General features: G+C 46.3%; 2 protein-coding genes across 2 annotated transcripts; both read left to right on the forward strand.

Annotated features, from left to right (window-relative positions):
• The first annotated feature begins 7,935 nt into the window (after positions 1-7,935).
• LOC115315703 lies at positions 7,936-9,392 on the forward strand. Its single transcript, XM_029974978.3, has 3 exons — positions 7,936-8,232; positions 8,326-8,430; positions 8,577-9,392. The coding sequence occupies exons 1-3, from the start codon at positions 7,936-7,938 to the stop codon at positions 9,390-9,392; spliced, it is 1,218 nt and encodes a 405-aa protein (XP_029830838.3).
• Positions 9,393-10,091: 699 nt separating this feature from the next.
• Positions 10,092-12,414, forward strand: LOC120840514. Its single transcript, XM_040211102.1, has one exon. The coding sequence runs from the start codon at positions 10,267-10,269 to the stop codon at positions 12,412-12,414; it is 2,148 nt and encodes a 715-aa protein (XP_040067036.1). The 5' UTR covers positions 10,092-10,266.
• The last annotated feature ends 2,987 nt before the right edge of the window (positions 12,415-15,401 follow it).

The raw sequence follows: 15,401 nt of genomic DNA on the forward strand, positions 1-15,401 counted from the left end.
TGGCCGCACTTTTCGAAAAGAAGGGCGCGATCAAGCGAGGCCTCTGACATCACTGTCCTCCGGAGAATTTGAGAATGAGGGGGAGCGGCCTCGCTTCTCTCCTCCTCGCTTCGGTTCACCAGCTCGACACGGGACGTAGTGAGGAGGAGTGGGAATAAGAATCGTGACGTGCCTTGCCTTGTCGGCCTCGTCGGCCGGGTTCAGTCAGGCGCTTCTTTTCTAAAAATATGGCGATCCGTTTGAGATATCGCTGTATGAGTGATGTTTTTGGGTTTTGCATCGTCCCGCCTATCTGTCCAGCCTTGTTTTGTGAGTTTCGGTTCAGTATCCCTTTAAACTTCAGAAACACAGGAGAGTAATATGAAACGGGTGCAAAATGTGCACCCAACGCATTTGCCTGGTCATGTAAAGAGCTTACAGAGGGAAAAAGAGAGACTGTAAAGCAGCGGTATATGTCTTCCACCTTCTGCAGTCGGTCCCACACTTCCTTTGCTGGGACATAACAGCTTATAGAGGGCAGATCGCCTGTTGAAAGTAGTGAAAGCGCAGAATAAAGGGATAGCCTCTCTAGGACTTCCTCTTGGCCTGTTTCCTGGTCCAACGAGCCTGGGCCCTATTTCGCTGAAACTCTATCAAATTCATGAATGTCGGATATCTGCGAAATATTCCCCATGCCTTGTCCTGTTTTTTCTTAGTATTGGAACAATCATCATTCCAACATGGTTTACACTTTTTGGGGATGCTAGAGGAGGTCTGAGGGATGGAGCGAAAAGCGGCATTAGTGATCTGTTGTGTAATGTATGTGGTGGCTTCATCGTGTGTTAAGGACAAGAACATGCAAGGCTTAAGCTCTGGATTTAGGTTGAATAGACTCCAGTCTGCCTTGTCAAGTTTCCAACCAGGGGTACGTTTCATTAGGCTTGGAACTGAAACCAGACTCTCCATCATGACCGGAAAGTGGCCACTTCCAAAAAGATTACCCGAAACTTTTCATGTAAATGACAAAAACACTGAAGGGGATGAGGTGGAAAGATCGATAGATGTAAATGAATTGTGAGCTGCACTGGAAAAGGTTGGCTTTCTCTTAATCATAAGGCACAGCCCAGATGTTCATAAAAACCGCTCAAGGACTCCATCATGTTAATCTTGGCGGGTGCTACCCCATAAGGGGTGGTGAGCATTAAAATCTCCTAAAAGTAAAAAAGGGTGAAGAAGCTGTGCAACAAGTCTTTGGAGATCATGAAGATTCAGTGGAATGTTTGGTGGAATGCAAATAGAGACAACAGTGATGAGGCGGTCCAAAAGAAGGCGCACAGCCACTGCCTCAAAAGGTGTGCAAAGAGGAACCTGCGAGCATGCGACTCCACTTTCAACAGCCACAGCTACTCCACTTGATGCATTTGATGAAGGGCGATCTTTTAAAAAAAACTGATGGCGACGTAACACTGAATTATGATGATTATTAGATGCGTCTCTTGTAAAGAGAGAGCTATAGGACGTAATTCGTCCTTAAAAAAAATTAACATCATCAATATTTCGTAAAAGACCGCGGCAGTTCCACTGCATAAAAGTAAATTTAGCCATTATTCTAGAACAAAGTTAAAAGATTAGTAAATCAGTAAAAGTAGTAAAGAACAAGTAAAAGTAAAACCTTGACTTTGCCGCGCAGGGCAAAAACGCCCCGTGAACTGACGCTAATTACATACATACGTCAGTGTTCAGGATAGTTCTGCGCTGGGGTTGGCAAAGCATACAGCATGGGCTGAGCGTCAGATGTTAGAGTTCGGCTATTCTCATCTTTAACTAAACACGACCCATTACCCAAATGCTTCCAGGGGCTGATTGTCATCAACCCGAGCACTCGACTCCGGCTCATGACAATCGAGCACGTTAGGGTGCAACGCGACTTGCGGTGCGAGGTCATGATGTCATGTGACGTCACGGTGTCAACAACGCTAATAAATCTAGTGACGTTCTCCATTTAAATCCATTTGACGCAGTGTGTCACGCGACTACGTCACATGACATTACGAGGCCACATGACGTGACATTGCTTGACAGCATATCTTGACAATATGGTGCCTGCACCGCGTCTCCGACTGGTGTGTTTAGCGTCCTACCCCGCCCGTACATCAAAAGGGGTCCCGAATTGGGGCAACAAATGATGTCACAAAAGCCGGAGTGTTCTGCTCTCGGATGTCGCGGTCCTCGCGGTTGGTCGTGGAAATGCTGGCGAAAAGCGTGACCAAACGCGAGTGTCGCTGTCGTCGCGGCGCCCCAACTTCTGGCTACTGAAGCTACCGTGATGTCTCACACTGCAGAGCGACCTGCAGCAGAACAGGCGTCTGCCACATCAACCACCGCCGCTGGGACACCGCCAGGATCGCGACCGGCGACAGCATGACAATTCTATGACGTCATCAGGCGGAAATTAAGGGACCACTTTTTTAGTGGCGCACGCCAGTCAAAGACGCGTTCCGGACACCCTACTTGACACCATGCACGCCAAGGGACCACGTGACACGTGATTATTCATAGCGCCTCGAGTAAGGGAATGTTCCCAGAGTACCGAAGCTTTGTTTCAGAGCCGAGTCGCGGCGGAGCAGTCGCGCTCCAACTCATCCCAAATATGGCGCTGCCCTGTGCGGTCGAGCCGAAGTGCGTACAGAGTAGCATTCGTTCTCGTGCGAGCTCTTCCATCCACTTTCTCGGTCTGTGGTGACGCTGTTTTTTTTTTTTATTATTATTAAAGTTATTTTCTTCGTCCGAGCGGTGCGTGACTTGCTCCTCGCTATCTCGTCTTTCTCTCTTGCCTCGAAACACATCGAAGTCGAGTGGCTTACCATTTGAGGCGTAAAGTTTCAAACGCAGCAACAGCGCAACCGGAGCGAGCAAACAAGCCGGCGATCTTCTTAATCTAACCAGATTCACGGCTAATTGAAAAAAAAAGAAATAGAGAGAGAATTTACGCACCTTCCGTTCGGTCCTAACTCATCGATGCCCGGAGCCTCCACCCGCGCGTACCCGCCGAACCCGTGGTAACGCGGAAACGTTTTACGTATTTTTTATGTTGTTCTTGGAACTATCCTCAAAATGGTCGGCTGATAACTTCCACCACGGGCTAAAACAGCCAATCAGAACTGTACTCTGCGGGATTCACTTTTGGTACGCGGACTGAATCATAGAGTTATTACAATAAACGCTAGAGGCTCAGCTGGCGCTAGTGTCTACGGGACTTCCGGTTCCAAATTGAAGCAGACAGTGTGCAGTCTACTTCTCCATGCTGCCTGTGTATTTCTATGGGAAAACGCGCGTGAATTTTGCCTCGTCGCCGGAAAATAACATGAATAGCTTTTGTTATTTCGGTTGTACCGGATAGTATGTACCTTTTTTAATACTGTGAAAGTGTAATTGCTTTAGTTACAACATTTTTCCTTTACCACTGAACGATGTTAAAGTTAGCTCTATTTCGGGTCCAAACCTGTTTCATGGCAGGTATGTAGAAACGAGCGACGATTCTAAGCAAAATAACGATCGAAAGGAATGTAGAGTGTGTTCAAAGTTCGCCAGCATTCCGTTGATGCTTATATATTGCTAATATGCCTGTCCTCTCACTATATGAAAATGACCCCATCGTGCATCTTTACGAGTGGTTCAAGAACCTTCGAAACGTAAAGAATAAAGTACGTGGGCTATGAAAGGTGTGTTTTCTTATTATTTCCTATGTCGGGCAGTTTTTATCGCGCACCTGTTCTCTGGCTGCCCCCCATTTCCAAAGATTTGGAGCGTGCGGGCGATGATTTGAACACAGAACAAGCGTCTTCGCATATATTCACGAGCAGAAAGAATAAAGCAGTACTTATTTATTGCAAATCGGACTATATTACGTGGATTTCAATTTATTTTGATCGTCTGCATGCACAAAGAGCCACTTATCCAGTGTTACTGCGTAGTTCTTGCCGCCTCTTCTAGTTTTCCACATGTCCTTCGTTCGCTTGGCACGCATATCCCCCTTGCTGGAAATCGTCGACGCCGTGTTCGCGCTAACAGTGTCCGACAATGCACATAAATACACGTACGAAGCGGTTTTAACACCGTTTTTCATGACGCGAATTTTAGAAAAAAATGCTGTCACTGACCAATCATTTCGCCTGCGTGACTGAGCAATGTTTCAAATTATTCGTGATATTTGCTCTTATAATCGAGAGCAGAGAGAAAATGCACTCGCTTTTTCCCATAGAAATGCATTACCGGAAGTCAATTTCTGACTGCTTGCTGTCTGCTTCAAAATGCAACAGCACACTAGCGCCAGCTGAGCCTCTAGCGTTTATTGTAATAACTCTATGGACTGAATGCGATTTGGTGCTCTGGGAACATTCAGTGACTCTAACAGTGTTGCGGAGTTGCCAATCCGGAGTTGGAATGATTCCGGAATCATTCCGCATTTTCGCGACCCCGGAGTGGAATGGGAATGGAATGGCGGCAACGTTCAGGGGAATGCAATGGGAATGGAATTAGATGCCTTTTGCCCGGAATGGAATGGGAATGGAATGGGGCCAAGCTCTCCTTTTTTTGTCTGTGTTTACAGTTAGCTAAACCGAGCCAGTCAGCGAGTCAGTTGCTCAGAAATAAAATGAGCGGGAAACTGCTAGCCGGAGTAGAGCCCTAACAGACTTATACGCAAGAAAATGCAATACAAAAAACAAGCGTCAATCAAAGAGCAGAGGGGGGAAGGGGGGTGGGGGTGGCGGCGTTTACGGACGCGCAGGCTACGGGCTTCACCGGCCTTACACGAGAACGAAACAAGAAACCAAGCACCAAGCAAAAGAAACGAAGGAAGCGGCAAAGAAAGAAACCGCCGTGCACGGCTCCTCATCAGCTCTGATAACTCGTTGACTCGCGCGCCCCCGAAAGATGATCAGTTATTGTTTTCTTATAGCTCGAGGAGCGTTGTTTAGCAGGCGGCCAACCCCGCCGCCTTCCAGGTTCATTCCCGCCCACTCCTTTGAAGTGCGAAATGTGGGTTTGCTTCGGCATTAAAACAAAACCAAATTCACTTCTCTCTTCTGCAGTTGCGCTTTGCTCCGACGCTTGTTTTTTTATACTGCATTTTTATGTGTAAGTCCGCGTTTTACTTGATCTTTGTTCCGATGCTTGTTTTCTGTGTTCTGTTTTACATTGAAGTGGGTTAAGATTACAAGCAAGCTAGCGCATTCCCGCTCATATCCTTTGACTTGGGTCTCTGCATACAAGGTACTGCGGTGGGCTAGTTGGTTCATACATAGTGTTTGAACAGCGCAAAGACTGTGGTCTTTGCGCTGTTCAAACACTAAGTATGAACCAACTAGCCCACCGCAGTACCTTGTTGCAGTTTATTTCTTCTACCACCGCTCGTCCTGTCCTCTTCTCTTCTATCTTCCTGTCGTCTTTGCGCTGTTCAAACACTAAGTCTCTGCATACTTTGTTTCACCTTGCGATGGACCGCTGTGGACGTTACGAGTGACCCCAGGCAGTCCAGCACTGTGAGCGGGACTACACGCACGGCGCGTTGCTGCGCCCCAGGGTCACGCGACACTCAGAAGGCACTGGATTGGTTTGGATATCTCTCGTGCTGTCTGTTGCAGTTCATGGTAAGGTGAAGTAGACTATGGTAACCGCCCTTGTTGCGTGGCCGAACTGACTAGACTTGCAGAAAAACAGTTTCGTGACCTGGTCTATACGGTGCCTCGTACTGCGCCGTAAAGGTTTCACTTTGTCAGAGGATGTGTTCTTGCCGCCGTGCATGGAGTCGCTTCCAGCAGCGTACTATAGCCGTGTTGCTGTTTTTGAAGAATACAGCAATATAGCTTATTTCTGCGCCACGCACGAACTGGGTATTTTTTTATGGTCTTATCAGACAAACACACTGGCAGTGGTCGCGTATGTCCTAAAAGTCAAATGCAAAAAAAAAGCTAAAAATAGTGAATTTGAGTGTTGCTGTTTGTTGCGAGCCACGTGGTCGCAATACCGATGTCTTAAACAAGCATCGACATATCAAGGGGCTTTCTCGGTGTTTGCAGTATAATGTAAACAAGCACTTTGTTCCACAAGCGCTCTGCTTAGCAAATTCAGTGTTTTTTGGGCCTTTAGCATTTTTTTTGCGAATGTCTCTGCGTTGATAATGGCAGCTTTATGCTGCTTATGCCGACAACACAATATAGCTGTCAAGTGCCAATTTTTACGTTTAGGGATTAGCGGAATGGAATGGAACAATTCAGCCATTCCGAGAGTGGGAATGGACCCACTGTTCCCATTCCTAGGAGTTGAAAGGAATTGAATTATCGAAACTTTAATTCCCCGGAATGGAATTGGAATCGAATGAGGGTACCCATTCCGCAACACTGGACTCTAATAGTGCCAATACAAAAGCGCCACGAGAACCCACAATTCGCAACACATTGCGATTTTGTAAATGACGATTTGGTCAATATATAGAATTACAGCTGCCAGTTTTTATTCTCAAATATATAAAAAAATCTCGCCAAGTTAGTTAAACGAGGTAGGGCGAGGAAAAGGAGGGCTGGGGAGGAAGAAGTTGGCGGAACGCTGGAGAGGAGAGGTGGAAACCTCCTCCTCTCTCCAGCTTTCCGTCCGCTGTCCATATGAATTGGGCAGTAGCCTTCTCAGACAAGTTGATCGGCTCGTGAATGCGGGTTTTTCACAGTTCTGAGTAGAAGCTGTGGAGGGCCCAAAAAAAAAAAAGATATAGAGGCACTGAGAGGAGTGCTCTTGAACGCCGGAAAATAAGGCCTGCAGTAAAGTATGGATGAAGAAAGAATAAACAATTAAAACAGGGACAACACAACCACAATGAAAGATGTGGTTGTGTTGTCCCTGTTTTAATTGTTTATTCTTTCTTCATCCATGACCTAAACCAACACGCTCTTCTACCAAGTAAAGTATAAACCGCATGTAAACGATTTGGCGAGCGACGAGGCAAACAACGGCGACCCGCTTCGCTGTCGCTCGATCAGTCGCGCGACGAGGTAAACCGCATAAAAGCGACGGGAGCAAGCGACCAAGTCGATGAGCGACGTTTTTTAGAAATCCAAAAAACGAGCGACGCGACAAGCGGCAATGAGAAATCTCGGTCGCTCGTCGCTGACTCTCATCGCTTGCGCCGACGCTCGTCTCGTCGCTCGCAAAATCGCTTACATGCGGTTCAGCTTTAATTTCTTGCATTCACGCGATCTCTCACAACTTGATGAACGTTGAGGAACATTACGACGTTCGAGCTGTTTTTCCGTCGCCTTACAAGCTCTCCTCGTTATGCAAGAAAAAAAAAAGAAATCAGTGTTTTAGAGGGAGAGAGGAATGAATGGGAGACCAAGCACAGAAACAAGAAAAAAGAAGAGGGGAGAGGAAATGGAGGAAAACACGATTTTCCCTCCTGTCGCCAAGGGGAAAAAAAGGCACTGTTTGCTGCCACCCGGTGGTAGCAACGACTTCCGGGTAGACCCGCTTGCTGCCACGGACCAATCGGATGGCTACACACCACGTGACCGTGCTAACATACTAGGTAATTAAATTGTATATTTATTTTATTTGGTATATACAAGATATATTATGTTATAATTGCCTTATAACGATATAACTTATGTTATAAATATTTGTGACGTCACAACTTGCTTTGTTCGTGAATTCTTTCTGGCCGTTCCCGCCGTTTTCCGATTTGCTGTCGGCTGGTACCTGAGCAGGCGTGCGTTTGTGTACGGCACAGGATCTTCGGCAAGCTTCGGATATCGCCCTGAAATAATCGCGAATCGGCATTCTCGATCGCTGATTGTTTTCTTGTAGAGTGTTATTGAGGGTTCCAGATAGTTATTTTCACTTGACATCTCTTGGTTTAGTTGTAATTGGAGCTGGTTGTGTTGGTGTGCGGGTCCCGAACTAGGCATGCCACGTGTGTTGGTAGCCGGTGATTCGATGTTGAAAGACCAAGCGCGGTCTTTCACACTGAATCCTGGCGTGGCTGTCGAGGTCAGGTCCTTTAGTGGTGTCAGGATTGAGCGGTTGTTCTCCATGATCGCTGACAGTCTGCCTGGCTTTGATGCGGTGGACGTGCATGTTGGCACTAACAACGTCGGGGATAGTGACATCACGCGCGTCGCCAAATTTCGTCAGCTGGTGTCGCGCATCATGGAGAAAAACCCCGAGATCCAGGTTGCGTTCTCGGCCATCCTTCCGAGGGAGGTGAGCCTTCGGAAGAATGATCGGTGGGCGGTCAGTGCCGAAGTGCTGCAAGAACACAATGATGAGGCCAGGAGAACGAATCTCATCTTGCAGGAACTCTGCCGCAAGGAGGGATACGGCTTCATCGACGGAAGCAGGCAGTCGTGGAGTGGGCTGCTCATGCTGGATGGTGTCCACTTCAACAAGAAAGGCAGCAGGGTAGGTTTGATCTGCGTATTTGAGCCATAGCATGAATTTAGAACAATAAATTAGAATCAACATGTATGCAAATAACGCTAAAAGGTTGCTGTGCCTTAGATTTTCGTGGTGTCGCGTTTTCCCCTAAAGTTTCCATATCTTGGCAGGTGTTTGGACGCATCCTTCGAGGCGGCCTTCATGGTGTTGTGGCAGGCCACGGGCAGGAGGCTGAGGACCAGGAGTGGAGTCGCCATGCAGCAGAGGAGGAACACCAGGAGCTGCGTCGTGAGTATGGGGACCAGGCCAAGGAGCTTGCAGAGTTCTGGAACGGTAAGTATAACTTCCCTTCCCTTAGTTCTAGTGCCGGAGGAGGCCCAGCCTGTGTGGGTGAAGAACAGGTGCAGGGCATGTGCACTGTGACAACCACTGACACATGCACCACCAGCTGGGCCGCTGTTGTGCAGAGGCCGCCGAAACGTGTGTCACGTGGCCGTGGCGGCGTTGACGGCGTTGACAACACTGTCAGAAGTAGGGGCTGTGTGCCGCGCACACAGTCTTCACAGAACACCGAGCCCTCTCGGGGTGCCCCAGCCGCCAGCGGTCATGCCACTCGAGAGCAGAGGCTGAGAGGAGTAAAGCCCTCTAGGATGCCAATGATGCTTTCTGATGGCTGTGCTCCTGCGCTTGTCGGGGGAGTGTGGGTGCACCGGAAGGCTGGCAGATCTGTTGCTGCCTGTGGTGCCTCGGTGCGTCCCTCCTCTCCTGTGGCGCAGTGCATCGACCCCCATGAGGGTGTAGTGGCCACGGCCTGTCGCACCACTCGAAAGCAGAGGCGGAGAGGAACAAAGTCCTCAGGGATGCCAATGACGCAAACAGGCGGTCGTGCTCCTGCGCTTGTCGGGGGAGTGTGGGTGCACCAGAAGGCTGGCACATCTGTTGCTGCCTGTGGTGCCTCGGTGCTTCCCTCCTCTCATGTGGCGTAGTGCATCGACCTCCGTGAGGGTGTACCGGCCACGGCCTGTCGCACCACTCGAAAGCAGAGGCGGAGAGGAACAAAGTCCTCAGGGATGCCAATGACGCAAACAGGCGATCGTGCTCCAGCGCTTGTTGGTAGAGTGTGGGTGCACCAGAAGGCTGGCCCATCTGTTGCTGCCTGTGGTGCCTCGGTGCGTCCCTCCTCTCCTGTGGCGCAGTGCATTGACCCTTGTGAGGGTGTACCGGCTACGGCCTGTCGCACCACTCGAAAGCAGAGGCGGAGAGGAACAAAGTCCTCTGGGATGCCCATGACGCAAAGGGGTGGCTGTGCTCCTGCGCTTGTCGGGGGAGCTCGGCACTCTTGGATGGCGCGTACATGCGGTGCTGCCTTTGAGTGTTCGTCTCTTTTAGAGGACTCGGTTTCTTCTTCTGGCAGAAATAAAGGGTGTTCTAGTGAGATAGTGGGTCAGATGCCTCTAAGATGCATTTCTTGTAATGTACCAACAGTGCATGGTCAGGCTGGTGCAGATGCTCCTGTCAGTGGTGCAGATAGGGTGCCTTGCACACCCTTTGGGTTAGGCAAATTAGCTGGAGGGGGCACTCTGGGTCTAGGCGTCACATTCAGTGACTATAGCGAGTTTGAATCTAGCTATAAGCAGTGGCTAGCTGCCAAATTCACTCCCATGAGAATTGGTCACTGAAAAAAATTTGTCTAGTTGCACAAGCCCTACATCTAAGGACCCCTTCCCTTATAGGCGTATCACTTTTGAGTGCTGCCGTGCTGGGAAGTCTCGATCTAGAGGAAACGGCATCCGAAACAAGCAGAGGTATCTTGCGACAGGATGCCTATGCAAGGTGTCAGTTTCTTTAATTGTGGAACCGATGCCTCATTATAAAGTTCACAGCATGGTAGAGGGCCACAACCATCCCGAAGGGCCAGGGTTCGAAATGTGGTATCCGCAGAACAGGCTCCTAAACAAGGCTGAAAAGAAAGAATTTGAAGACGTCCTTTCATGCAATGTTAAACCAAAGGATTTGAAAGAGTTGGTATTTAAAAAGACTGGAAAGCATATTACATCGCAAGACGTTAGGAATGTAAAGCATGAAAATGTGAGGAAAATCGAGAATAGTCTGCATCATGGTTCTCTCTTGTTAAAGCAAATGGAAGATTTAGTTAAAAAATGTCCTGGTTGGATTGTACACATTGAAAAGGATTCTAGCAATCAGCTTTTGTTTGTATTATTTCAGTCTAACTTAATGAGGCAGTTCACAGAAAATTATTCAGAGGTATTATTTTTCGATGGCACTTACAAGGTTAATATTGAAGGTTATATTCTTCATTCAGTACTCTGCGAGGACAGCACAAGCCATGGGAGACCGATCTGTTACATGTTTGTGCAGCGGGAGACTAAAGAAATTCTTCAAGCAGCTATAGCGAAGTTCCTCGATTTAAATCCTGCTGTGGTGTCGAATTGTAATGTAGCGGTGATGGATAAGGACCTTAATGAAATGAATATTCTTGCACAGCTGCTACCAAATTGTAGAATTTTGCTATGCTCTTGGCATGTGGTAAAGTATCTGCACCAAAGAGTTTCGCAACTTTGTTCTAGCAGAGTCGACAAGCAAGCCGTTAAGTCTCTCATATCAAAGCTAGTTTTCTCTTATGATGACAATACTTACCAGGAACTCTTGGAAGAGCTTGAAAATGAAATGCAAAAGGAGCTTGAAAGTGAAAAGCAAAAAAAGTCCAGCTTTCTTGAGTTTTATTATAAAAATTGGCACGACTGTAGGGAGATGTGGGTGCATGCATACCGTCGTAACATCTATACCTTTGGGAATAACACTAACAACAGAATGGAAAGCCACAATCAAAAGATAAAGCAGTTTATGCACCAGCGTATGCATTTAGTTGATGCTGTCAAAGCCTTGGTTCAATATGTAAACCATGATACTTTATCTGTTAGCTTTGCACAATTCCAAGAAACCATGCTGTGCCTTGACACACGAAAAATTGATGCATTTCATATTCAGGTATCTACCAACTGTACAGGATATGCTAGCAACTTAATTTATAAGGAGTATGAATCTTACTCAAATGGAAATCTTGCATATTGTATGAATAATGGACAGCATACAGTCAATAGTAAAAGTAATTGTTACATTGTTTCACAGGATTTAACTGCCTGTACATGCACATTCCAAAATCAGTTCCGGCTTCCTTGTAGACATATCTTTGCTGTTAGATCTAATCTTTCAGTGGATCTTTTCGATGTCAAATGTGTTGCATTTCGGTGGTTAAAGTCTGGCTTTGTTGAAACTGATGTAGATACTGCACAGGCAGTAGCGCAAAAAATTAGTTTGAATGTATCAACGAAAGGAAATCCCAAACTGGACACGACGGAATCAAAGTATAATTACGCTTTAAGTGAGCTCTCGGAATCATGCAAAAGCATAGCAAACACTTTGGCATGCTGTGGTAAATCTGAGCTGCTGGAAAAGTTATCTGAAATAAAGAGTTTTTTTAATAACCTGATAACCTATCCTAGGAATAAGACTTCCAAAACAGTATTCAATCAAGATGAACAGCAGGATTTGAAGCAGGCTCATTGCAAGGATGAAGATGAGCTAAATGAAGAAGGGTCATTTGGTAGTGAGGATGGCATTGTAGAGAGCCCTGCTAGTATTCCAAGCATTAAAAGGGAGGAAATTTGCGATTCGAGCACTGTTGAGCGTACGCAATTAAAGCAGCATTTTGTGGACCACAATTATTGCAAAAGTTTAGACATGAATACAAACTCTTCAGACATAATTACTCTGTCTCCAGAACCGGAATTTCATAATGAAAGAAAACGTGCTGAAGTTTCACATACTGTTGTAGATCTGACCTGTGATGAAGTATTGGATAAAGACGTATTGATTGTTCCATTGAATAAGTCTCCTCGTGGTAGGCCCAGTAAAAGAAAGCGCCAACCAACTCCCTCCAACAAGGCCAACACAATCGATATCAAAAGCATAATACTGCTGAGATGACAAAATGTTTGGCTAGGTAGCGCAAGCTGCCGCCCGTTACAAAGGGTATTGCCATTACCATCCATCCACCTAACCAGGTGCTGCCGCCTGTCGCTGTCGGGCAGTCGCTCACAGTCGCTAATGTTTTCAAAGAGCATTAATATTGCTGAATATATTATGCGTTGGTTATAAAACAGTTTATAGACCTAAATAAAACTAAAAAAATATAAACTAGGCGCGGTAAAAATACAAGAAGGCGTAGTGCTTCTACCTGGCGTTGTCGGGTAGCAGTGCAGTCGTTCTGATTTTTTTAAAGCAATGCTTTTTCCGGGTAGGTCGCGCATTTGCTATATAAATAGTTTATAAACCTACCAGATATTTGTCATATCACAAATAAAGTCTAGTTATATGCGGCTACACTATACCGGATACGACGTCACGGGTGGCAGCAAGGATTTCGTTCCGGTAGTCGTTGCTACCCGGTGGCAGCAACGTCGGCCGGAAAAAAAAGGTAAAGGGGGGAATTGCATGCCGTTCCTCCATTTCACCGATTCAGATGCAGCGCCGTCTAGTGGCGCTTGAAAAAGGGACAAAAACTTTTTTTTTTCATGTTTCATGGCGGTGACGGCAGGGACGGCAATTTGAGTGCTTGATAGCTTTTTACATGCAAAGGACTCTTAGACTAGTGCGTCGAATTTTAAATCGCATTAATAATAATTGTGTTCATTCCTGTTGCACTATGCACAATATATCATGCACCTAACAACAATATTTTAGTAGATCGTTCTGGTTCTTCTACTGAGTGGGAGAACCAGAACGATCGCTGGGGGGTTCTCCCATCAGTAGTCAGGTCGCTAGAGCGACCTGACTAGTGCGCATGCGCTGTGCTAGCGGAGAATTAGCGGGGCTGCGGAGGCTAGCGGAGGTAACACTAGTTTAGCAAAATAGCGAGGCACGAAGCGCGGCGTGCTAGCTTTTGTCTCCCGAGTACCACGCCGCATGTGCCCGCTGCGAGATCGCGCTTGTCAGTGGTGGATGAAACCTTGCTGCTGCGAGAAGTAGCCGTGGCCAATCCATTCCAGGACTCTGACAGGTGGCGATTTATCACTTACATGCTCAGTATGGCCACTTTCGTCATGTTACTTGCTACATGACGAGTAGGGTGAACGAGAAATTAATTGTCGTGATCTTGGAAGTTTTTCGCGTGATCACGTAGCTGCCAAGGTCGCTGCTCTATTCGAGTCAACCCGTGTATGTACCACACAACGAAAGATAATCCGTGCGGCGTTTATTCCAGTTCTATGTAAAACAGAACAGCGTATCCAGTCGACAAAAACGAGCACTGCCTTGCGACGACCGACTGCGTCCGACAGACGTTGTAGTCCGTCACCATTGAGACCTCGATCGCCCTGCGGGAAATACGCACTTTTCGAACCAGTTACACCACAGCCCCGCACAAGAAATGGCACTGAAACGACGATTCGGCGAAGGAGCGAAGCAACGGATCCGGAAAACAAGGTCAACCATTCGTTCGGAAAGAGTCCACCCAGATAAAAATAACCATTGAGAACCATTGGAATTTCAATTGGTACCAGTTGTTTCCAACTGGTTCCAATTGGAAATTCAATTGATGCCAATTGTAACTAGTTGGATCCAATTGTCAAAAAGCAAACAATTGGTTGTGTCAGTTGGTTTCAATTGGAAGTTCAATTGATATGCCAATTGTAACTAGTTGGATCCAATTGGCAGTAAGTAAACAATTGGTTGTGCCAGTTGGTTCCAATTGGAAGTTCAACTGATGCCAATTGTAACTAGTTGGATCCACTTGGCATTAAGTAAACAACTGGGTGTGCCAATTGGTGGCAATTGCAAGCTCAGTTGGCACCAAAATAACTAGTTGAATCCAACTGGCATTACGATGTACAATTGTTATGCCAATGGGGACGAAAATGTCCAGTTGATTATCACAACTGTACTTTTCAATTGACACCCGATACACAATTCTATCTTCAGTTGTCTTTCATTAGTTATTTTAACCCAAATGAAAATTTAAAGTGGTTTCACAAGTGGTCCCACTTTACCAATTCCCACTTTCAACTAGTTTAGTCAAAATTATCCTAGTTAGGTTCAGATGTCCCATTTGTAAATTCAAGAAGCTACACCTTTTTTTCATCGTTTTTTTTTCAGTGAACATGTGTAAATAGGCTTCTAAATGCGCCATTACTTCAAATTGTGTGATTTTTTGATGAAACTCATATGGAGAAAAAATTGTACATATTTTGTTTTTTTCAGCCCAGTTACAATTAAAATTGGTACAATCGGAATCATAGCACTTGCACAAAGTACTTTTTTTTAAATATCAAAATGAGAAAAACTTCCGCATGGAAACTGAATATGTCAGAATTTTTTTTTTATTATTTTATGTTGTAAATATTTGTTTGTTTGTTTTTTTGCTTTTTTTTGTTTTGCTAAAATTGGCGGGAATCCTCGGAAACGTCTGTACACACTGGGCAACAAAGATGGCGTCCGGGAAGGAGCGCATAGGCACATTTAGGGGTGTCGCGAACTTTTGTCGAACCAGATTTTTTGGTCGAACTTTCGGGGTTCGACTGGGTCGAACCGGTTCGACGAACCTTCGAACTTTTCACCAGATTCGACCGGTTCGACTTTGTGGACAGTGTGGCCAGACCTTGATACAAGCATGTCTAGGTTTGGAGGATTTGTTTTTTTATGCAAAGGGTTATTTTATTGTGTGAACAGCTGCAATTAAAAGAAACTAATTCTATTCACTGAAGAAGTCAATAACTTAAATTTTAGTACTGTATTGACTGAAATAGCCGATCAGCGCTGCACTTAATTCATCTCTTAGCCATTACCATCCAATCCGAAGCCAACTGGCCAGCCTGTCGCGCATGCGCACACGAGTCGAACCTCAATACAAGGTTCGACGAACTTTCCACTAAAAGTTCGAAAAAGTCGAACCTGGTCGAACTCGAACCGCGGCCGGT

Source organism: Ixodes scapularis, unplaced genomic scaffold (genome assembly GCF_016920785.2).
Source record: "Ixodes scapularis isolate PalLabHiFi unplaced genomic scaffold, ASM1692078v2 ptg000549l_1___fragment_2___debris__unscaffolded, whole genome shotgun sequence".
NCBI lineage: Eukaryota > Metazoa > Arthropoda > Arachnida > Ixodida > Ixodidae > Ixodes > Ixodes scapularis.